This window comes from Orcinus orca, chromosome 11 (assembly GCF_937001465.1).
Source record: "Orcinus orca chromosome 11, mOrcOrc1.1, whole genome shotgun sequence".
Classification (NCBI taxonomy): Eukaryota; Metazoa; Chordata; class Mammalia; order Artiodactyla; family Delphinidae; genus Orcinus; species Orcinus orca.
The window spans coordinates 67,122,967-67,146,361 of record NC_064569.1 but is presented as its reverse complement, the minus strand read 5'-3'; the positions used below and the strand labels follow the sequence as shown (position 1 = coordinate 67,146,361).

The 23,395-nt window shown below is 37.6% G+C and overlaps 1 protein-coding gene across 4 annotated transcripts in view; it reads right to left on the bottom strand.

The window, feature by feature from the left end:
* TMTC2 (transmembrane O-mannosyltransferase targeting cadherins 2) overlaps positions 1-23,395 on the bottom strand; it is a 420,660-nt gene that overhangs the window by 57,276 nt on the left and 339,989 nt on the right. For all 4 annotated transcript variants that reach the window (XM_049693957.1, XM_033407136.2, XM_004280604.3 and 1 more), the window contains one exon: positions 20,786-20,849. In XM_049693957.1, the coding sequence (XP_049549914.1) occupies positions 20,786-20,849 (64 nt within the window). Of the gene's footprint in view, positions 1-20,785; positions 20,850-23,395 lie in introns of those variants that run through there.

Here is a 23,395-nt window from a genome sequence, read left to right as displayed (position 1 = left end):
GGATAACTCATGCAATGGTAGGATCATCCTTGAGGGCCTGTACAAGGGCAATGTGGGAAGAGATGGAAAGCGGGGAAGACAGGTTTGAGAAATGAGAGATGGAATGCCTAGCAAAAGGGCAGACTTGCTGCTCTCTATGCCTCTTGCTCAGTGCTGGGGCAGATGATGGCCCCATTCCTATACTCTGGGAATTCAGGGATAAAAGCTGATCTCAGAAAACTATCTTATCCAAAGAAGTTAACTTTTTGCAGACACTTGTGATGTGTCAGCTGCATGACTCTTAATGCATAACAATGGAAATAGAACCTTCAATATTAAATTAGTGCAAATGAGTTTTCTCTCTAAAGGGCATGGAAGTGACACTCGTAGCAGGATATGATGTTAAAACAAAGTACTTTAGTGATTATATTTCATTTGATTTCTCCAACTGTAATTCGTTTCTTTCTTTTCTCCTTCACTCAACACATGGATTTAAGAAATTTTTTTCAAGACACAGCCTAAATCCAGGAAAATATATCTGCATCTAACCTTTCTCTTCTAATGCTTCTGAAAATTAGATATTTTAATGCCGCACTTAAAACATCTAAACCATGGTAACAATCTTACAGTATATTATGACTATACCTAGTCTTTACAACTTATTAGGGATTTGATGTGAAAAGGCATAAAAAATGCTAAACATGGGGACAGGAAGATGCTTTTTTCTCTCCATGTCCTCTATCACAACTCAAATTTGAGCCCATGAGCCCATGTTGACTGTAAACCTAGGGTATATGCATTGAATTCTGCAAAATATAGGAAGCAGAAAGCACATGCACAGAAGCACAAAAAAGAACATAAAAATCTGCCTTTTGGTTTTTACACGATCAAGCCAATCCCTTGCTCTGCCTTTATCAAGTCAAGATGCATCACTGAAAATCCCCCAAGTCAGCACTGCCTACAGAAAGGTCATGACTTAGGAGAGGTCAGCATTTGGAGTTGAAAGGAGCTTCTTTTGCTCACTACCATGCCATATTTCAAACTGAGATTCTCACGATAAGCCTGTAAAGATTTTAAGAATTTAAAATTTACGGATTTTACGGCTTATGTTTTTGTTCTTACACTTCTGACACAGGCATCATGCTGGCTACAGATCAGGCTACAGTTATTTGTCTGATTCAGTTTCAGAGTGCTTACTGGGCCCAAGTGATTACTTAGTTTGGCTACGAGCACCTAAAAAATACAAAAATGTGTCTGCTGTGTTGTGAATTCGTTATCTTCTGAAACACCACAGCTAATAATAGCAACAGTACCATAAAGTTAATAAAAACAATAATAATAAGTGACATTCATTGAATGCTTATGATGTACCCTTCAATTTTTTAAAATTAATTCTCACACCAACTCGAGGTGAAAAATAAAATGAGGAATTCGAGTCAATCTGTATAAGGCAATGCAACATGTAAGTGGCTGAACCAGAATAAGAACAAAGGTTTCAGTTTTATAATATAGTGAAAGCGCAGATGAGCAGATGTTCCAGAAGAGCCCAAGTTAGGAAGTATACAGAAGGAAGCAATTCAAAGGCTCATTATTATCATTTTAATTTTTTTTTTATCATTTTAATTTTAAAAACAGATGATAATGCTGATGACAGCTAACCTTTGCTGTACACTTATGATGTTTCAGGCACTATTTTAGATGCTTAAAATCTATTAACTCCTTGGATTCTCAAAATGATTTTGTGATTTAAGTGCTACTAACACCCCATTTGACAGAAGAGGAAATTGAAAGACAGAGGTTAAGTAACATACCCGAGGTCACAGAGTAAATGGTTTAGCTGGAACTGACTGATGGAAGTAAAGCCACTCGAGAAAAGAATGCTAGCTTTTAAACTGGGGTCCGCAGTCTCATGGCACATTAGAATCAACTGGGTAGCTTTAAAAACTAGGATGATGGGGTTCTGCCTTTGACCAATTAAAATCGGAGTGTCTGGTGAGACGCAGGGCTCAGGATGTTGTAAAAGCTCCCTAGGTGATTCTCATGCAGCTAGGGCTGAGAACCACTGTACAACATAAAGTCAAGACTACTATTTCTATTCTCAGAAAATAACATTCGGGCTCAAGGTCAATGGCAGGAGGTAGATTAAAAACTCAGTAATAAATAATAGAACTATTGCCTTTGCTGTGTTAGAAAATTATTAACATTGATCATAAGCAAAAACATTACAGATAACTTAAAACAGAGTCCCAGAGTGAATACAGAATCTTGGGTTTATTTAACGGATGTCAAAGCTGACTTTCTTATCAGGTTTAATTGGATAGTAAATTCACTCTATCGTTTCCAGAAACAGTCCAGGAATACCATGTTAGGAGAGGCCTTGCAGGCTCTTTTTTCAATTGGGCTCAAATAGATGGTTAATTTCTAAAGTGTTAATTTCATTCTGGGGGTTCCATTTTTCATGGCACTTATTTCTGATACACACAGAGGGCAATATTTTCAAGGTATGAGAAATATTCCTCTCAACCCAAGTGAATACATACCACTATCTTACTACTGTTTCGTGAATGGGATTTCAAACAACAAATGAAGTCCCAAAGAGAAATCTGGGATGCAAAATTTTTTGTAGCATGATGGAAACTGTCTATGGACAGCCATTAAAAAAGTAAATAAAACAAACTATGCCCTCTCTCCAGGGCAAAGAGAAAGGCTATGAGAAAAAGGTAAGGTAGAAAAAGGATAATGCTTGGTAAACCTTACCTGTTGAGGGAAGTGAGGACAAATACTGGCCCCACCAACACCTTTTCTCAAAGGCATCGTTAAAAAAATATATAAGTGTATTCTTTGGTTTTCCACTCTTATTTTACTTTTCCTCAACTGATGGAACTCACAGAAGAATTAATAGCAAATGTAAACTGTGGAGGGGGCTCAAACTGAGTGCTCTTTTCCAATGATGAAGTGTTGATTCAACAACCCCATTAAAAACAGAACATCACCACCAAATCCCGACATAGGACGTGTGGTCAACACGCCTGGCCCTTGCTTCCTGATCCAAGAGACTCACTACCAGGCTAGACACAGTGATGGCAGGAAGAGTCTGGGGAAGAAAAAAATACTCTCCCTGGAAAGCACACATACTAGTTTAGCCAATTTGTTATTTTTGTCTTTAAAATTACTTCTTAACCACAGTCAGGTTTCTTGAAATGCAGGCAATTTTTCTTTCGGAGAAAAATTGGCCTTTCGCTCATTCTTATGGTTGACACAAACCACTGATCCCCAGGGCTGCGGCCTGTCGTATTAGGTTTTGGCACTGTTGCCCCCTCTCTGCATAGGTGCCTCACCATTTTGTTTTGTTTGCTTGTCATTTCCCCTTTCACTGGTATTCTCCTCCTATTGTGGCTCCCAATATCAAAACAGGTCATCCACAGACAACAGCACAGGGAAATAAACCACAAAATCTAGTCTTTTTTTTTTTCCTTCATCAAATTGACTAACGGGGAGGAAAACTTTTTGGCTTATTATTCTTATTCTAAGTTTTCTCACATACCCTTCTTATTTTTAGCATCGAAATATTTGTCATTGTTTTTTTTTAAAAGGAAATCTTATATAAGGTAAATTACCTGTGGAGAGGGAGATATGCCCTTTAAGGGGCTACTTTTTGGAAAATCACTGGCCAGTTTTCAACAAGGTCTGAATGGATTTATACAATCAGCTTCTACCTTATGGTTTACTGTGTGTTTTGCAGGGGGAAGTGAGGCCTGTAAAAAGGAGGCAGGCGTACCATTAGGTCAAACAGAGACGTTTAAGGGTTATACTTCATTGGGATCATAGCGCTACAGAAGCTGCTCCAAAGGTTTACAGCTATTCATTCTGTGAGCTCTGCTGTCACTTCTGCCACAGGCTGAGTTTCAGAATCTGAACATATAAACACTTATCAAGAGTGATTCTGCATTTCCTGAGAGGATGAAGTCATCTAAAATTCGACAGAGTTCCAGTTCATTGTGATCACTGTCTCCTGAGACGCAGGTAGAGAGAACCAAAAGACCCAGGGTGGGTGCAAGCTGCGGGCAGACAGAGGAGATTTCAAGGTTCTCCATTCAGCGAGAGTTTAAAAAAAAAAAAAAAATCAACATTATTCTTAAACATCTCTCTTAAAAAATCACTTGGATGGCTCTTGAGGTAAACTACAGTCCAGCCTCTCAGTGTGTTCCTGGCAGCCAGTCTCACTGCTTTTGGTTTTATTTCCAGCGCTGTAAAAGATCAACGTGTTTTGTGCTGAGCAGACCATGTTGTGGTTGGCTTGCATTTAGAGGCTGAATTTCACTGGGGGAGGGGGACACGTTGAACACAACATGTTTCAAACACGAGAACCATACTCAGTGCTGCAAGATATCCATGCTAGGAAAGGACAGGAAGCCAACACAGACTGAGAGGACAGAAGCTTCCTGTGAATCCCTTCACAACATTGACCGAGCACCTACTGTCTTCCAGGTACCACCACATGTGCTGGGGAAAGCGGAGGTACAGAAAATAAAGTCCTTGCCACCAGAGAGCTCATGGTCTGGAGAGCGGACACAGATAATGCACGTAGGTAAGAAAATACATAGGCTGTAGATGGTGATAAAAACCAAGGAGAAAACGTACAGCAGGACAGGATAAAAGAGGTAGGGTATATTACTGGTACAGAGGTGTTTCCTATGAAGCAGGATGGGAAATCTTACTGATACAAGTTGCTATTTGAGCAGATATTTAAGAAAGTGCCAGAGCTAGCCATGCTGCTATCCGGAGGAAAAGCACGGCAGCTGGAGGAAAAAGTACGATTATAAAGCCCGGAGGAAGGAGCATGCTCGAGTCTGTTGACAGGCAACACCAATTTGTTCATTGTTTAGGTAACCTGGCAAGTGGAACTGACTTATTTAAAAATTATTCTCTTTGTGTAAAGAATATATAGACAAATTCCTGCAATGTAAATAATTTAACAGTAGCTCTGGACCAAGTAGAATTCTAAGTGCTCTGTATGTACTGTTGCATTTCCATAACAAACCCTCTGAGGTAGTTATTATTACCTCCGTTTACAGAGTGAGCAAATGAGGCTTAGGGATGTAAGCAACACACCCAAGATCTCAGAGCCAGAGGCAGGTGAAGCCCTGTTTAGTACACCCAAGCCATGTAATTCCAGAGCCTACACTGCTAAGCTATGTTGCCCACCAGGGCTTGTGAAAATGGCATGATTCCACTGGAAATTCACTGCAGAGACTGCTCTTCCCAAACCAGGGAAGTCACTGAAGCATGCTATTTATAGCAACATCTAGTAAACAGACAAACCCTATGTGCTACCCATGTCTCTGTACATTCAGGAAAGCAAAACCCAAAGTTTCTTTGTGAAATATCACGCTGGAAGTAGGTATATATATATATATATATATATATTTTTTTTTTTTTTCCCGGTACGTTGGCCTCTCACTGTTGTGGCCTCTCCCGTTGTGGAGCACAGGCTCCGGACGCGCAGGCTCAGCGGCCATGGCTCACGGGCCCAGCCGCTCCGTGGCATGTGGGATCCTCCCAGACCGGGGCATGAACCCGCGTCCCCTGCATCGGCAGGCGGACTCTCAACCACTGTGCCACCAGGGAAGCCCTAGAAGTAGGTATCTTTTTTTCACTGCTGCCATATGAGCGGAATACACTTTATCCCTAAACATTAAAAACATTTTGATGCCATTAAGGTACACAAAATATATATTCATGATTAAGTGCTACACTTTTTGAGATATAGCATATATAAGCCAGACCAGGTAGGGTGGGAATAGATATAGGTTCTGGAAAACATGTTAAAATAAAAACTTGATATATATTTGAAGGTGCTCCACTAAATAAAATCTACACTATATCAAGGATCATTTAGCACTATACACTGTAATTTTATGAAAACATTTAGTTCAAAATAGGCTTTCAAAACCTGTAGTCATGAATTGCCCTTTGACTATCAACTTTATTGATGGTGTGTATCATGTTTTGTCACCATTCCTGCCTTCACCAGGGATCTGGACTTGTTCTGAGGCTATTGCCAACACGCATCTGGCAGACCTTTGGTTATTCCCAGAGCCTAGCATGTTCTAGAACACTTTAAGTGCTATAGCACGCACATATTTGAGGAGATAATAAATTTCCATTAAAGCAGAGTTGAAAACTCAAACCAAGTTTTAAAAAGAATTGAGTCATATAATATCTTCATGCTGTAGTTCCTTTTACATAAACATCTTCACCATATCCAGCAGCTTCAGTTTAGACATGAGAAGTACTAGGATTGGATAAATTAAAGACTAAAAGATCAATCCCGAATTACTCAAAAAAAGCTTTTTGCTGTAATACTCTATTCATAACATGTCATTAAACAGATTAAAAACCTACAATCAGTTTAGCATATTTCTAAGTAGTTTTTTTTTTTCTTTTCTAGGGATTTTTTAAAGGAGAATGTTAATATTACTTTATTTATATGTGGGGGAATTTTTAGATTCCTGTGTATTTAAACATTATTGTACTGGAAATCACAATAACCTTAACTAATACGAACTTTTGTCAAATACATCTCTAGACCGTAGTACACATATAGTAGGAATAAAATAAAATCTGACATGATACCTGCACGTCATTCTACCATAACTCTCATTTAAAGAACACAAATTCAGTTAACAGCAAAACTTCACAAAGAAACTGTCAGGTAAGTAAGAGTCTACTGTCCAAAGTATCTGGCCTTCCAAATCCTAAACCAACATTTCACTAAATCATTTTGCTTGCTTCAGCTTATTAAAGGAAAGGAAATAAATTACCTTTATGAAAAAATGAGCAGATTTACTGTGGTTGCATGAGTCAGCCCAAGACAAAGTAATCAACACTTTTCAAGCAATACAACAACAGTAATTTGTTTGCTATGTTTCTTGAAGTCCCTGAATTTTCTCTGAAGATAACACAGTGAATTCATGAATTTTTAAGAACTGTTGTATAAGGTGTGGAAGATGCAAACTTTCAAGACTCAAAAACTATATAAACCACTCATGAAAAAAATTAAGAAACAATTAAATGCTAAGCCTGCATCAGCTACATCTCTGAGACAGTAGGAATCACAACTTCCTTGTTTCTCATTATATCCCTGGTATTCATTTTAGATACTGACATATAATAGGCACTCTGCTTGCCTGGATTTGTATTCTGACTCTACCACTACCTGTGAGATCCCAGACAAACTACCCTGCCTCTGTTTCTCCATCTGTAAAAATGGGGTAGAATTTAACTTTTAATGTTTAACTAGTGTAGATGTTGTTAGGCTGACGCTTCCTAATTTTTTAAAAAAGACGTTTTTCTGGTCTCAACATTATCATGTTTATTCTTCTACAAGTTACAGAGACAAAATTTTTTTGGTAATAATTCATAACAGATACAAGCAGAAATATGGACCTATAATAGTTGTTTAGCAACTTTTAACCCATTCAATATTATCACCTACATTTAGGTGAATGCTCTCTGTTTTACATCATTAAGTGTGTATAAAAAAGGTTCCTAACTTCCAAACACGGAGACACAGTTTATACAAATTCAAATGTAAATAATGGATTTAAAGCAATCATATGGTACTACAGTGCTTATGGTATAATCCATCATCTGTTCACCATAAAAGTTCCCTACAAGTAGGAAATGTTTAGGAGTTACTGTGTCAATCAGCATACTAGAAAAGAAAATGATAATGTTATATTACGCAATGAAAGGAAAAATAAGCATTTGTGCATGTATCCAGTAAAGATTTCCAAGGCTAATCAAAGTACATAATCTTCCTTCGGCAGCAAAATAATTCCATCTTCCAGATTAATGGAATCTATTGCTCTCAATGCTAGCCTAAGAAAACTATATCAAAAAGAAGATATTAAAGTGGAGAAGAGCAACTAAACATAAGTAAGAAATTATAAATTCTACATAGGAATCTTTCTCCATAAGAAAATTCGAAAATAAGCACAGATATCCACGTATTTGCGGTGTGTCATTTAAGTAGAGTGACCTACAGAAATGCATTTTAAAAATCCTTTGTTCTTTCAATATTTTCATATTGACGCTTTTTCAAATACAGTTTTTCACAATTTCTGGTATCATTTTAATAATGCATGTAGGGCTTCCCTGGTGGCACAGTGGTTGAGAGTCCGCCTGCTGATGCAGGGGACACGGGTTCGTGCCCCGGTCCAGGAAGATCCCATGTGCCGCAGAGCGGCTGGGCCCGTGAGCCATGCCCGCTGGGCCTGCGCGTCCAGAGCCTGTGCTCCGCAACAGGAGAGGCCACAACAGTGAGAGGCCCGTGTACCGCAAAAAAAAAAAAAAAGAAAAAAGAAAAAAAGAAAAATAATGCATGTAATCATGGATGAAGAAAAGTATCAGTGCATATTAAGGATTTATTTATTATAGTAGCTTTGATTTGCTGATAGATATGTACATTAGCATACTTGTGGTTACAAATACAAGCTCAGCTAGTTGAAACAGATGAAAGCTATGATTACAAAAATTTAACAAATAGTATGACTCTTTGGGGAAAGATAGTTGAACCTTGTTAAGAAAAAGGGAAAACTACCATTGGTTTCTGTAAACCAATAGTGGAAAATGCACTATATATTTAAGAAAAATAATTTGTCTTGTAGGAAAACTAAATTAATACATATTGAGGATTTTTATTCATTTGTTTTAGTAGCTTTTATTAGGATTTGTATATAAACAACCAGTAAAAATTACAGGTGGAATCAAGAAATAAACTGTAGTACAAATATAGATTCCATGGGGAAGATCCAGCTATCTTTTATAGGATTCAACAGTTAAGTAGAACAGTTAAGGATAGAGTAACTTAGATTGGAGAATACGGAAAAAAAGTGTTTGAAAGCAGTAGCAGTAAATGTTCTACATCTATCCATTCTTGAGCTTGTTGAGATCTATCATATGATACTATCAAAAACATAGTTGATTATTTCCACATGTAATTTAAGCAATTATTTTCTTTAGTATAAATTGTATATGTATATATACATATATGTAAATATATAAATATATATTTCGTAAATCATTCTAACAAATCTTTTCAAAATTGCTTCTCTCTTTAAAATTCAGTATTCCTAATCTGAAGAAGTTACTTTTAAAATGAAACCAATTCGGTGAATTGACCATTTCAAACTCTCGTCACAAAACCTTTAATGGCATGACATTTGCCCTCTTTAAGTTGCCATTTACTCTTCAAAAGGGCAGTGTCTCAGTAGGTCATAGAATGTGGTAAAGCTGCATTTCTGGGAGTTATTTCGCTACAGATCTCATTTAAGAAAGTGACAAAAACAACAACAAAACGGAGAGGAAAACCACACAGAAATAATGAGAGTAAGTAAAATATAAAGGTCCTATTCTTAAAAAATTGAGTTCTCTATCGTTTTATTTTTTGCCGTAATCACAATGCAGGTTCAGACAACTGATAAAACTCTGAATACCATACCACAGTGGCCATTTGTTGGCACTTGGTATCTAAGGAAGTAACAGTTGATCATAAGACAAAGACTGAGACATTTTGTAGCATACACAATTTTTTCCCTCTCTTAAAGATGTCATTCTTTTCAGCTCTCTTCTAGGGTTTGTTAGCAAAGATGTTACAGCAATATATTTAAGCAAATCCTTCTCAAGTTGATAAAGGGAAACTCCTGATTCTGAATTATCTAGTGACAAGAAGTTTAACATTATAACAACTCAGTCTGGGAAAATAACCTCATCCAGAATGACACAGACTCTCCTTGACCAAAGAAGACATTCCTCTGAGTCCTCTTTTTGACTAGGCCTCATCCTTGGGTCTTTTCTTACGCCTGCCTAGCCCAGCTGTATCAAGAATTCTGGTAAGTTAATTTAGCGAGAATCCCCCCACCCTCGCTATCTGATCATATTGGCTTGTCTTCCAGCAAGAATTATGTAAGTTGGTTTACCAAGAACCCTCCTACCCTTGAGGCCTCTTCTTAGTAATTTTCCATCCACTGACCACCCCCTGCTGTCTCTGCTGTATGCCAGGTTGAACCTGATCTGTCTCCCTTATTTCCATAGTCATGAAACTTATCACAATAGTCCTGAATAAAGTCTTCATGACTATTTTTAAAAGCATTGGGGACTTCCCTGGTGGTCCAGTGGTTAAGACTCTGTGCTTCCACTGCATGGGTCACAGGTTCGATCCTTGGGTGGGGAAGTTCTGCGTGCCACATGGTGTGGCCAAAAAAATAAATAAATAAATATTTTTTTTTACAAAAGCATTAGAATAATTTTTTTTCTCTTTAACAAAGACACAGGACTTTCAATAAGAAATTATTCTATCAATCTACTAATTTTTCAGGATCTGCCCAACTTTTACTTGTCTCTAGGGTAAAGTAAAATATAATTTTATCTGTAGATGTAAATGAGAGTTCAGGTAGATAACAAAGAGTTAAGAGTAGAAGAAAGGTAAGAAAATAGAAAAAAGAGGAGTGGAATGTTACAGGAAACTCAGAAGAGGGAGGGGATAAAGAATCATACACAAACACGGCTTTTTGTTAATGTTTCAGTTATATTTAGAAAAAACATGGCCCCATAAGACCAATCAAGGATGAGAAACATAAATGTCTGAAATAGAAATGGGGGAGAAATTTTATATACAATGGAATACTACTCAGCCATAAAAAAGAATGAAATAATGCCATTTGAAGCAATATGGATGGACCTAGAGATTATCCTACTAAGTGAAGTAAGTCAGAAAGAGAAAGACAAATATCATGCGATATCACTCATATGTGGAATCTAAAATATGACACAAATGAACTTATCTACAAAACAGAAACAGACTCCCAGACATAGAGAACAGACCTGTGGCTGCCAAAGGGGAGATGGGGTCGGGGGAGGGATGAATTGGGAGTTTGAGACTAGCAGATGCAAACTATTATATTTAGAATGGATAAACAACAAGGTCCTACTGTATAGCACAGGAAACTATACTCAACGTCCTGTGATAAACTATAATGGAAAAGAATATAAAAATAAAAGTCTATATGTGTAGAACTGAATCACTTTGCTGTACGGCAGAAATTAACACATTGTAAATCAACTATACTTCAATAAAAAAAAAATTAAAAAAAAAAAAAGAAATGAGAGAGGCCAGCTGTGGAAATAACCAAAGGGGATTATGAAGAATGTGGTGACTGGGGGTGAGGGAAGGTCATATCCTTCTCATGGTAGCATCTACTGGTCCACCCTAGTTGCTATTCCCAGGTAGGAACATGGGCCAGTGTGGTTAGATTAGCTGAGTTCAAAACAAAACAAAACAAAACAAAACAGGAATCTAGTTTCTCTGGAAGAAAAGGGACTAAAAGTAATTTTAGTGTGTGGTCCCACAGTTCAAACAATTATAGCTATAAATTGATGCAAAGGATACCCTCACAAAGAAATGTGAGTAAAAATAAACACGTTTGGAATCAGAGAACATAATTAAGTGGAATTCCCCAAAGTTTTTGATGTTCCTCAACCCTAAAGTACTCAGGTTGATTTTCTTTATAGCCAAGAGCCATGTAAGTTCCTGCACACGTCTCACACCCCCTCATCCTTTTCTGGTTGTGAATCTAAAACACACACACAACACATACATACATTTTCAAAAAATAGTGCTCAAACATGATTGCATGTGGATTGTGATGAATAACAATACCCCAAGGATGGAAAAACTGTAAATTCAGCTTAGTTGAGTCCAAATATCTAATCCCAGTCTAGGCAACAACTAGCCCACATCAACAGCTAGTAAACAAGTGGATTATACTAACCATCTTTGTCTTCTAAGCATGAAGAATTATACAGATGATAAACAAAAACAGTAATCACTTCAGAAATACATTTTTTCTGGTTTATCTCACATTTTCGAAATAGAAGTATAACACAAAGCAACAATGTAAGCAGAGAGAAATGAATGCACCAAAAACTCGACTTTGTAACTTGTTAGAAGAAAAGCAACATCTAAATAATTTGGAAAGAAGATCTACAGTAGAAAGGAGTTTGAAGACAGATATGAGTGTCTTCTCATATCTAAAATTGGGGCTAAAATCGATCCTGGCATAACTGAAGCTCTCAGGGAAGTGAGCATCTATTTTGCTGAAATCAGACATGAAGAATTAGATATTTGATTTCTACGGCTGTGTGCATAAATGTCCATAACATCGAAAGGATTAAGTCTATTTATGAACTGAAGTAGAATTAGGGTTTGTTGACTTAACTGGGTATGTGTGAATAACCAACAGTTTTTGTTTCAATGATATCTCTGGGCCCTTTTAATAAAACCAGATAAAATACAGAGGGAAACTAATGGCAATTTCTCTCTTGATGGAAACCTATTTATTCTGGGTTTGTCAACTTACTCTATTTTTGACTGTAAAATATATAGAGGTATTTGAAACTGAAATGACTAGTGAGAGTGGGAAATATATTTACAATATTAAAATGCATTTTATTCATAAAGTCAATTGGGTGATTCTGGGATCCATATATTATTAATGCCTGAAAGTCAAGAGACACATGGTATGTAATTTTCCCACATCACAGAAGCCTGTGGAAAGTTTTGGAAAAGGCCATATGTTTTTTCCTCCGTTTACAAGCAGAAATGTGGTTTAACTGCTTCCCAGACAAATTATTATTTACCCTATTTTTTTTTTTTCCCAGTGAGATGGCAATCTCAGCAATTTCCCCCATCAAAATCCCCTGTATGGTCAAATCTGAATCTGTCCTGTTTAACTGAATTTCATGGTCTCTTGTTCTAATTAGGGTTGAGGAATATCTTCCCCATCAGAAAATAACCATAACTCAGAATATTTTCTCTCTCTTCTATCAGAAGGTAATTCTTCCATCAGAAGTTAATTCTTACCCTTTCCCCCCAGATTCTAGTCTTAGTGGTTATTTCTACTGCACAGCCATCTCTCCCTACCCTATCTCACAACCATATTTACCATAAAAAAGGTAGTCCAAGTTGAAAGGAATATATTGTAGAATCTATGTACTAGCTCATAACACAGCTGCACTCTCTTACAGTAAGCTCATTTCTTTGAATCTCATATTTCTCATTTGCTCTCTGACATATAATCATTGCCAAAGAGCCCCAAATGCATAACATCAGCTTTGATTTTATAATAATACTCTGAAATAATTTATGTTCTAAGTGCCTAGGAAAGGTATAATGCATGGATGTAATTTTCTATTGGACAGTCCAATCCCAGGAACACATTCCCCTTGAATTCATATGTAATGAATGTGCACTGGAAAACATTTATGAAATATTATACATACTAGAAATATAAAGGGTGAATACAACAATCAGTGTAAAAGTCAGAGAATTGAATCAAAACTAGAAGCAATCGACCAGTGGTTTCAGAACTTTACTGAGAATTATCACAAGATGACAAAGGGCTTAAGGCCAGAATTTTTCCTGGCACTTACTGATCATATATAGATGGTACAGACCTATGGCAAATATTATCTACTGCCTGGCCTGGCATGTTCAGCTCTATCCACAGGCCTTTGGCTTCAAATTCTGTCCTTTTTGCCACAGGACCAACGGACAGCCAAATAAAGATGACATTAGTAAATTACTACCTACGCATGCTCTATTTCTAATTTTGTTTTTCCTCCTTATATCTTCATAGTCTACTTTTTCTTTTTCAGTCCCTGGGGAGGAAATAATCCTTTAAGATCTTCTATATTTCCTCTGCTTTCCCCTCTACTTGGACACATTTAAAATCTTGTATTTAAACACACACACATACCCATACCCTTTAACACCTTTTTTTTTTTTTTTTTTTTTGCGTTACACGGGCCTCTCACTGTTGTGGCCTCTCCCGCCGCGGAACACAGGCTCCAGACGCGCAGGCCCAGCGGCCATGGCCCACGAGCCCAGCCGCTCCGCGGCACGCGGGATCCCCCCCAGACCGGGGCACGAACCCGCGTCCCCTGCATCGGCAGGCAGACTCCCAACCACTGCGCCACCAGGGAAGCCCTAACACCTATTTTTCATATTTAATAAACACATACTTAATATTTCTTTGGTATTGCCCTCTTTCACTTACTTCCACACTTATTTGAAGATTCACTTTACACGCTCTGCTCCCAATTCTCATGTCCTTAACACCTTAACAACTTCCGCCCATATCACTCGCATGAAACTGAACTCACGAAGGTAGCCCTTCATCTTATCCTTTGAAGTCAAAGGACTTTCTCAGTCCTTGTTTTTCTTTACTGTTTAGCAGCAGTGGAAATTGCTCACCAATGTTGATTTCTACATCCTATTGTTGTCTTATGCCTTCCTTACCCTATATTCCCAATGCAGGGATGCTCAGGGCTGTGAAATGGGCTCTCTTCTCTCCTTTTGTACTTTCCCTCCCTCGGTGATCTTATCCTCCTTTGGTACTATGCAGTTTCTGCAAATGACTCCTGCACCTCTATGCCTAACGGTGGCCTTTCCCCCAACTGCCACTTGATAGGAATGTCCTGTAGAAAATTAGAATATCTTCCTTCTCACTTAGAATCTGCTCGGTTCAAACTTAACACTTTCTTCTAGAAATAAACACATTTTTCTGTCCTATTTCTGTTTAGGGGATTTCTTTTTTTCCAAGTTACCTAATTTAAAATTTTGGAACACTCATTGGGCCAATTAATTTTCCTACTCATATCCTATCAAATAATATGCTTACTCTCCCTGCATGTTCTTTTCCATTCTACTGTGTTTCTGTATTTTTGGATCTATATTATGCCTTGTGCCTATACTATTTTTTTTTTCTTTTTAAAGAGAGAAGGCAAGTTGTTTTTTTTTTTTTAAATAAATTTTATTTGTTTATATTTGGCTGCATTGGGTCTTTGTTGCTGCGTGTGGGCTTTCTCTAGTTGCAGTGAGCGGACTTCTCACTGTGGTGGCTTCTCTTGTTACGGAGCACAGGCTCTAGGTGCGTGGACTTCAGTAGTTGTGGCTCGTGGGCTCTAGAGCGCAGGCTCAGTAGCTGTGGTGCATGGGCTTAGTTGCTCCACGGCATGTGGGATCTTCCCGGACAAAGGCTCGAACCTATGTCCCCTGCATTGGCAGGCGGATTCTTAACCACTGCACCACCAGGGAAGTCCTGCCTATACTATTTCAATGACTTTTTATTTGGTTTTCTCAAAGCTGCATGTGTCATTTCTACTTTCCCAAATGAAACACACATTCTTCATCACATCAGATAAATCACCACTTTCATTACATCATCCTGCTGAACACAATCCTGGAATACAAACTCCTCATTCACAGTATGGTATTCAATGCCCTTCATCTGGTTTTATATTATTTTTCAGTTCTATCTTCCCCCACTCTTCCTCTCTGCCCCCCACCATGGGCAATATTAACCACATCTGCTTACTGTTCCTTGGGTATAGTTCATGCTTTCTGAGCTCATGTCTTTGTTCATGCATATGCCTCTACCTGCCAGAATTCTCTCTTTTCTCTTCTTTCGCTAAAAACTTCACCTATAAACATCCAGTCATTTCAAGATTCTCTAAGTTTGTCAACTGGGACTCAATGTCTTCTAGGATCAGTCCCGCTGAAAGTTTTTTTTTTTTTTTTTTTTTTGCGGTACGCAGGGCCTCTCACTGTTGTGGCCTCTCCCGTTGCGGAGCACAGACTCCGGATGCGCAGCCTCAGCGGCCACGGCTCACGGGCCCAGCCGCTCCGCGCCATGTGGGATCTTCCCGGACCAGGGCACGAACCCGTGTCCCCTGCATCTGCAGGCGGACTCTCAACCACTGTGCCACCAGGAAGGTCCTGAAAGTAGTTTTTTTCTCCTGTGCACTTTTCCAGCACCTAGCTTCTATCACTCACAGAGCACTTAATATACAGCATCTTTTACTGCCTTGAAGTATGAGCATCTGGATCCTTGGTTCTCTCCCCCACTTTCTCCCCGCATCAAGGTCAGGGTTAATTTTTCACAAATTGGATCCTACTGCACTTGGCGTAGAATTTTACACTATGTTAGAACTTAATAGTAACAATAAAAATGTTGAATGAATTCAGACCAAAAACAATTACATGCAGAAAAATACAAAATATAAAGAAATATAATTCCTCATTATTAGGAATTACCCTCTTCTAACTTTGGCATTTACTAAAAGCCAAGTAGAACCGGGTGACTTTGTACTATGCAAATTCCCCATTCTTCGCATTTTACGGAAAATTTAAAAACCTATAAATTAATGCAGAATTTGGCTCACTTCCCACAGGAGGAACAAAACCATTTCATTTTAATGTTCCTTCTAGTCCTCAAGAGTCGGCAGTTTTTGATGTGCGTAAATGGGAGAGAAGACAGAGAAAAGTGTTGTCTTTTTAAAGTAACCTCCACAGAAAGATCAATTTTATTTATAAAAATGGAAAACTGAAAGCGGAAAAAATTAAAATGGCAATTTTGGTAAAGAGTTTTCCCACTACGAAAATGTTTCTCTGAATGTGCACTTAAATAAATATATTTCTCTAAATGTGCACTTCAGTAAATGACGATGTATTCAATATCCCTGATGAAGAAACAATATCAGAGTCTAACATTTCAAGTTATATGTGCCTGCTAACTGACAACGGATTAATCTCCAAAATATACAAGCATCTCATGCAGCTTAATATCAAAAAAACAAACAACCCAATCCAAAAATGGACAGAAGATCTAAATAGACATTTCTCCAAAGAAGATACACAGACTGCCAACAAACAAATGAAAGGATGCTCAACATCACTAATCATCAGAGAAATGTAAATCAAAACTACAACGAGGTATCACCTCACACCAGTCAGAATTACCATCATCAAAAAATCTACAAACAATAAATGCTGGAGAGGGTGTGGAGAAAAGGGAACCCTCTTGCACTGTCGGTGGGAATGTAAATTGATACAGCCACTACGGAGAACAGTATGGAGGTTCCTTAAAAATCTAAAAATAGAACTACCATACGACCCAGCAATCCCACCACTGGGCATATACCCTGAGAAAACCATAATTCAAAAAGAGTCATGTACCCCAATGTTCACTGCAGCTCTATTTACAATAGCCAGGACATGGAAGCAACCTAGGTGTCCACTGACAGATGAATGGATAAAGAAGATGTGGCACATATATACAATGGAATATTACTCAGCCATAAAAAGAAATGAAATTGAGTTATTTGTAGTGAGGTGGATGGATCTAGAGTCTGTCTTACAGAATGAAGTAAGTCAGAAAGAGGAAAACAAATACCATATGCTAACACATATTTATGGAATCTGAAAAAAAAATGGTTCTGATGAACCTAGGGGCAGGACAGGAATAAAGACGCAGATGTAGAGAATGGACTTGAGGGCATGGGGACGGGGAAGGGTAAGCTGGGACAAAGTAAGAGATTAGCACTGACATGTATACACTACCAAATGTAAAACAGATAGCTAGTGGGAAGCAGCCACATAGCACAGGGAGATTAGCTCCTCGGTGCTTTGTGACCCCCTAGAGGGGTGGGATAGGAAGGGTGGGAGGGAGATGCAAGAGGGAGGAGATATGGGAATATATGTATGCATATAGCTGATTCACTTTGTTATACAGCAGAAACTAACACACCCTTGTGGAGCAATTATACTCCAATAAAGATGTTAAAAAAATAAATAAAGTTATATGCCTCTGCTAATTTAGATTTCTTTATTTTAGCATTTGGTCACTGGAATTCTTTGAATATGAATAACCCTAAAAGTCAATTAATAATTTTCAAGTAAGTTGTATGGAAAAATAAGACTTTCGTAGAAGAAAAAAATATAAAGCAATTCATCATGGGACATACTGAAGAAATGGAATAGGTATTCTACTAAGAGAGGAATTCATCTCACAGATAATCAGCAATCTTCTTAATACAGTAAGTGGGTAGTACACAGGGTTGCAATAAAAAATTTTACTTCACATAGTCATGATCTGACATGAGCACTGCTGAAAAATCCACAGAGGACCCCGACATACAGCTACAGACTGCTGTAGTTGAAACTAAACAACAGAAGAAAATGCTTTATGAAAAACAAGAATAAGATTAGGTTACCATGTAGACAAGAAAAATAGAAAAGATAGTGAAACTACTTAAACAGGGAATAAGAGTTGAGGTCTGTTTACCATGTTCTCATATAAACAGGTAACTGAAATTTATTTAGTAAGTACAGAAATAACAAAGAATGTTTTTATGACAAAGGGAATAAACAGCTCTGAGCAAGATAAATGTCAGATGGATGTTTTAATTTAGATCACATGCTAACTGCTAATAATTCATGACATGGGGCTATTGTTTAAATAGGTCTCTTCATTTCAGAATACAAACCTGTGTTATTGTCAAGGTTTACATTTTATCAGTCTTGTCTTGGTGGCATCTTACTTACCAAATTATGTACAGAAAACCAAACACAATTCATAAAACAGATTAGGGAAAGATCACATCTGTTGATCATCAACTGTAACATCATTTTCTTATTGTTAAATATAGACTTCATATCTTATCCAAGTCTATAAAATACTTAATTTATTGTTACCAGATAAGAGAAATATCATTTGAATAAATGCATTTTTCAAAAGCAATCTGCGGCGTGTTTATGAAGAAACTTTTTGGGGTTTCAGAAAAAGTGGTTTCGAGTTGGAGATTAAATATTGATTTTATGATTTGGCCAGTCTTTAAAATAAATACTCTTGTAAGTCAGGTTTAAATCTTGTGGTGCCTCATTTTCTTTTTCATTTTTGAGGTCAGGTCAGAGAGCCCTTTTCTCCCTAATCCATTACAATGTGCTGAAGACGGCCACCTGATCAACCACTTAACAAAAATAAAAATAAAAGCAGTCAAGGGACTGCTACTCAATGAACAAAGGTTGAACTTACCATCATTTAGTATATATAGTAAGAGCATTATATCATTCTATTAATCATTCTATTATTGATTCTATCAATCAATTCTATTAATCAAAGAAGGGAAGGAAGGAAAGGAACGGAAAGGAAAGGAGGATAAGGAAGGAAGGAAGGAAGGAAGGCAGTCAGTCAGACAAAAAATCCTGATTTCTGTCTTCAGTGAACTTATAAGTTTAAGGTCTCAAGTCCAACCCTTTTCTTAGAAATGCTACACAAGGTGCCCAACTCAGGCATTTACAAAGCTGTGCCTCCTGCATACCTCCCCCTGCACCTTCTAATTTCCTTTTCCTGCTCCATTTTTCTCCAAAGCACTTACTGCTGTCAGACATACTATATATTTTATTGATCTGCTTCTGTTCTGTCTCCTCACCACTAGACTATATGCTCCCAAGGGGCAGAGACTCTTTTGTCAATTTTGTTCACTGGCGTGTATCCAGTGCCTGGAATAGTGTCTGGCACTTAACAGATGCTCAGTAAATATTTAATGAATAAATGACAGGACCATTATTATTTTGTTTTTCTAGACTTCTGGCTTGCATTTTCTAAGATACAACTGCATTTTTTTCCATAAAGCTTTCTCTTATACACACAACAGCCTGGGTTACAATGTGATTCCACTTATTAGTTGTGATACTGGGTGAGTTATTCATTTCTCTGAACTTCAGCAGAATGAGGATCACAGAAGTATCTGTGGGTTGTTGTGAGAAATAAATGAGAGAATTCACTTGTTTAAACAAGTGTTTAATAAATTTTATGCTTATTATTCTTTTTACAACTATTAAATTATTTTCTTCTGTTGCAAACAGCTTACCGATTCTTAAAGTACCTCATAATTAATGAAACTGGGACATTTAGATTCAAGGGCTAAGGTTACATGTGGTTGAGTCTCTTGATCAAAAAAGCTACTTCCTGGGTGGGTTGCTTTCAGGAAGCATTAATCCTCCCCTTGTTCCACACTGTATTTCAATTAGTTGATTATGTTCAGTCTTGTCTGCTACATTGTGTGGTCTTTTAGGGTATGAAATCTCTGTATCCTATCACAAAGCAGGTACTCTATAGACCTTTGTCCAATAGATGAGTTACTGTAAAGAAATGGGACTGATTCCATTATTTGTAGTCCCATCACACGTGCACTTTCATTACTGTTTGAAAATTACATTTCTCAATAGACGGCGTAGATCCAGAGAGCAGGGTAGAGGTTTTAGTGTTGCAGAGTGACGCAGAGCAGTGTGGATGAGAATAAAAGCAATGCCCTGGAATTCAATGATGTACTGTGAATAAAAAAGTGCTGAGAAGACCGATACAAAACCAGTTCTTATTCTCTCGTAAATGGTTCTCTATTTCAATAGCAACGATCTGATTTATGGAAGTGTGACTACCCAGGGAAAAAGTCTAATAAAAAATACTTGATAAAGTTGAAAAGCACAGTTACTAGAAATGAGTACTGTGGAATAGGGAAGAGGCACACAGCTTGAGGTTTGACAACACATAAGAATCACTGAGTTGTTAGGAAGTCCAAAGGTATGTAACACCACAGCAAAAGTACTTTCAAAGAACTCATTTTAAAAGTCATCCAAATGCAAAATATCTAATAATGCTAAAACCTGTGTTCAAATGATAAAAATGTATGGTCCTTCACACACGGTAGTAAATGGCCATTTGTACCTCTGGAAAAAGAAAGAAGCTTGAGATGGGCATATTTTATGGTTGAATCAGCCATTTAACACAGAATAAGAGATCAGAGAGAAAAACACCAGTATCACAAGGCTTCTATGTCTAAAACTCTCACATGCTGTGAGTCCATCCCTTTGAATAATACTTCTCATTAGGAAGGTACTTACATTAGGCCTCAGCTTGGCGGCCAGATCATAGTACTTCTCGGCTGCTTCATTGAGGCTAGCCTGCCTGTTAAAGAAAACAAAAACAAAACCAAAATCGTTTATTTTAAAATTTCAGAGAGGTGAACAGAATCATTATGTAGCAAAATAATATTAACTTTTTAAAGATTACAATCATGCCAATCAAATAATAAGGTGACTAAGCAGAAAAAGATCAGTAAAAATTGAAGGCACACAATGTACTTGTCATGATCTTTAAGGCACTGTAAATATCTCAACCTAATCCTACTCAGCAGGCATTATTTTAAATGTACACATTAGGAATTCGCAATGTTAGTTTCCTTTTCCAAGCTAATGTAGATAGTATGTCACAGGGTTGGGGTTCTCCTGCTTCAGTATGATGTCCTAGAAAAGTCTTAACTCTTAAAAATAAACTGTCAAGATTACTATTTAGTTGCTTTTATTTTATGAAAATAGTAAACATTTTCAGGTTTTAGAAAAAAAAAATCTATCTAGAAAGCTACTTTCTTTACAGTCCAGGAGGGGAACTTTCCATTGTGTGTTGTTTATCCAGAAAAAAAAAAAAAAAAAAGGCCAGCCTCTCCCTCTCTTTGCTCTCTCGTCACCAGGGTAGGCACATGATGTAGCCTCAGCTAACGGGATGTTCTTGCTTAGGACTTTGATTCCTGAGCAAATGACAGAAAGATGAGAGGATGGCTAGAATTTGCTCACAGTGACAGTGGTGGAGGCAACAGGGCTATATCCTGGTCAGAGTCTTCCTGTAAAGAACTGCTATTGGATGTCCTGCTTCTTTGCAGGAAGACTCTGGGGCTACTTTATTTCCTGCCAGTTCAAGCTATGTCTTCCAGTCTATAGTGAATTCTGTAGTTCCCACAGCCTTCAAATAGCTACAGTCCGTTTTTCTTAATTACTACCAAATACCATGAGTGGCACAGGTGACTTATACAAATAAGATGCAGACTAAACTTTATAGATAAGTTTGTGCACTGTCTATTCTTGCAATTCACAGCAAACTCCTTGGTTCAGCCAATTGGTTAACAGAAGAAATCAAATCTCTCGAGTCCCGAAGAAGCCCAGCCAATTAGCCATCAAAACATTATGCTTTTTACTTTTTTTTTTTTTTTTGCGGTACGCGGGCCTCTCACTGTTGTGGCCTCTCCCGTTGCGGAGCACAGGCTCCGGACGCGCAGGCTCAGCGGCCATGGCTCACGGGCCCAGCCGCTCCGCGGCATGTGGGATCTTCCCGCACCGGGGCATGAACCCGCGTCCCCTGCATCGGCAGGCGGACTCTCAACCACTGCGCCACCAGGGAAGCCCCAAAACATTATGCTTTTTGATCATGCCATGCTGCTTTCTGAAAACCTTCCAAGATGGTAGATAATAAAAGCTAGAAGCTCTTGCAGGTTACACTGTAGTCTGGTGACCATATCTGTGTAGAAAAGAAATGCTATAGAAAAAGAACAAATTCAACTTCAGATAACTATAGTGTGAACAATAGAAGTTAAAGCCGTGCGGTCCTGCAGTTAAAATGGAGACTTCTCTTGAAACTGTGATGTGAAGAACCTTTTGAGACAAGACGATTGCAAAGAGGTCAGGAATAAAGAGGAGAAACAAAAATTAACTTTCTCAATTAGAAAACTACTTCTCTCTTTAAAAGAGAAGGCAAACTAGCCATACCTATAAAATTGAATTTGCACTTTGGTCAAGCCACATAAAAACTATAAAGACATATGGCATGCAACCATATAAACTACAGGAATAAGTGAAGATAACATTTCTCTGGAGAGCAGGACATATTTTTCTAATTTTTAAAGGAAAAATAATTAGAAACCCTGCTATTTTTAATGGGGTTATAGAGAAAGTAAAAGTCCTTGACTTAAGACTCTACTGGACTTACAACATGTTACAAAGTGCTGTTGCAATTTATATTCTCATAAATGTTGAAGTTCAATTTCAATATGTCAAGAAAAGTACTTCAGTCTGGTATGAAACAGTAAAAATTCTCTCGCTAGGGTATTTAATGAAGGTTCCCTAAACCAAACTATAGAATCACTTTGGTTCAGATTCATTTGGAAATTTGAACCAGAATTCATTAGGTCGTGCCCTGGAAAGGTTTTCTCCAGAGGAAAATAAAAGGCATGGAGTAGGAAATTAGAGTAACTTAATTCTACAAAGAAGTAAGTTACTTTGAAGCAAGATCAACCAATAAATGTTTAACATAGAAAATATGGTGACTATTAATATTCATCTTTATGGACATTCAGATTCAGGAGGTAGATAAGGATCAAAAAAGAAACTCAGGAATTCACTAGGTAAAATGCCTTTAAAATAATAATCAATGCAATTGAAAAAGGCTTTTTCCCCCTAAAAAGGTTATTAGTTTTTCAAGCCTTCACTGTCTTCAGCCTTTTTAATTCCCAAAGGAAATATCTAGTTTAGAAGACTTAGTTTCTTAAGCTAAAAGTAGAATTGATGATATTCTAATGAAATAAGAAAATACAAATAGAATTTATTATATTTGTCATATAACTGTGAAAATTAATTTTGACTCTAGGACTTTTTTTCTAATATTAAACGGATTTTACTGACTAC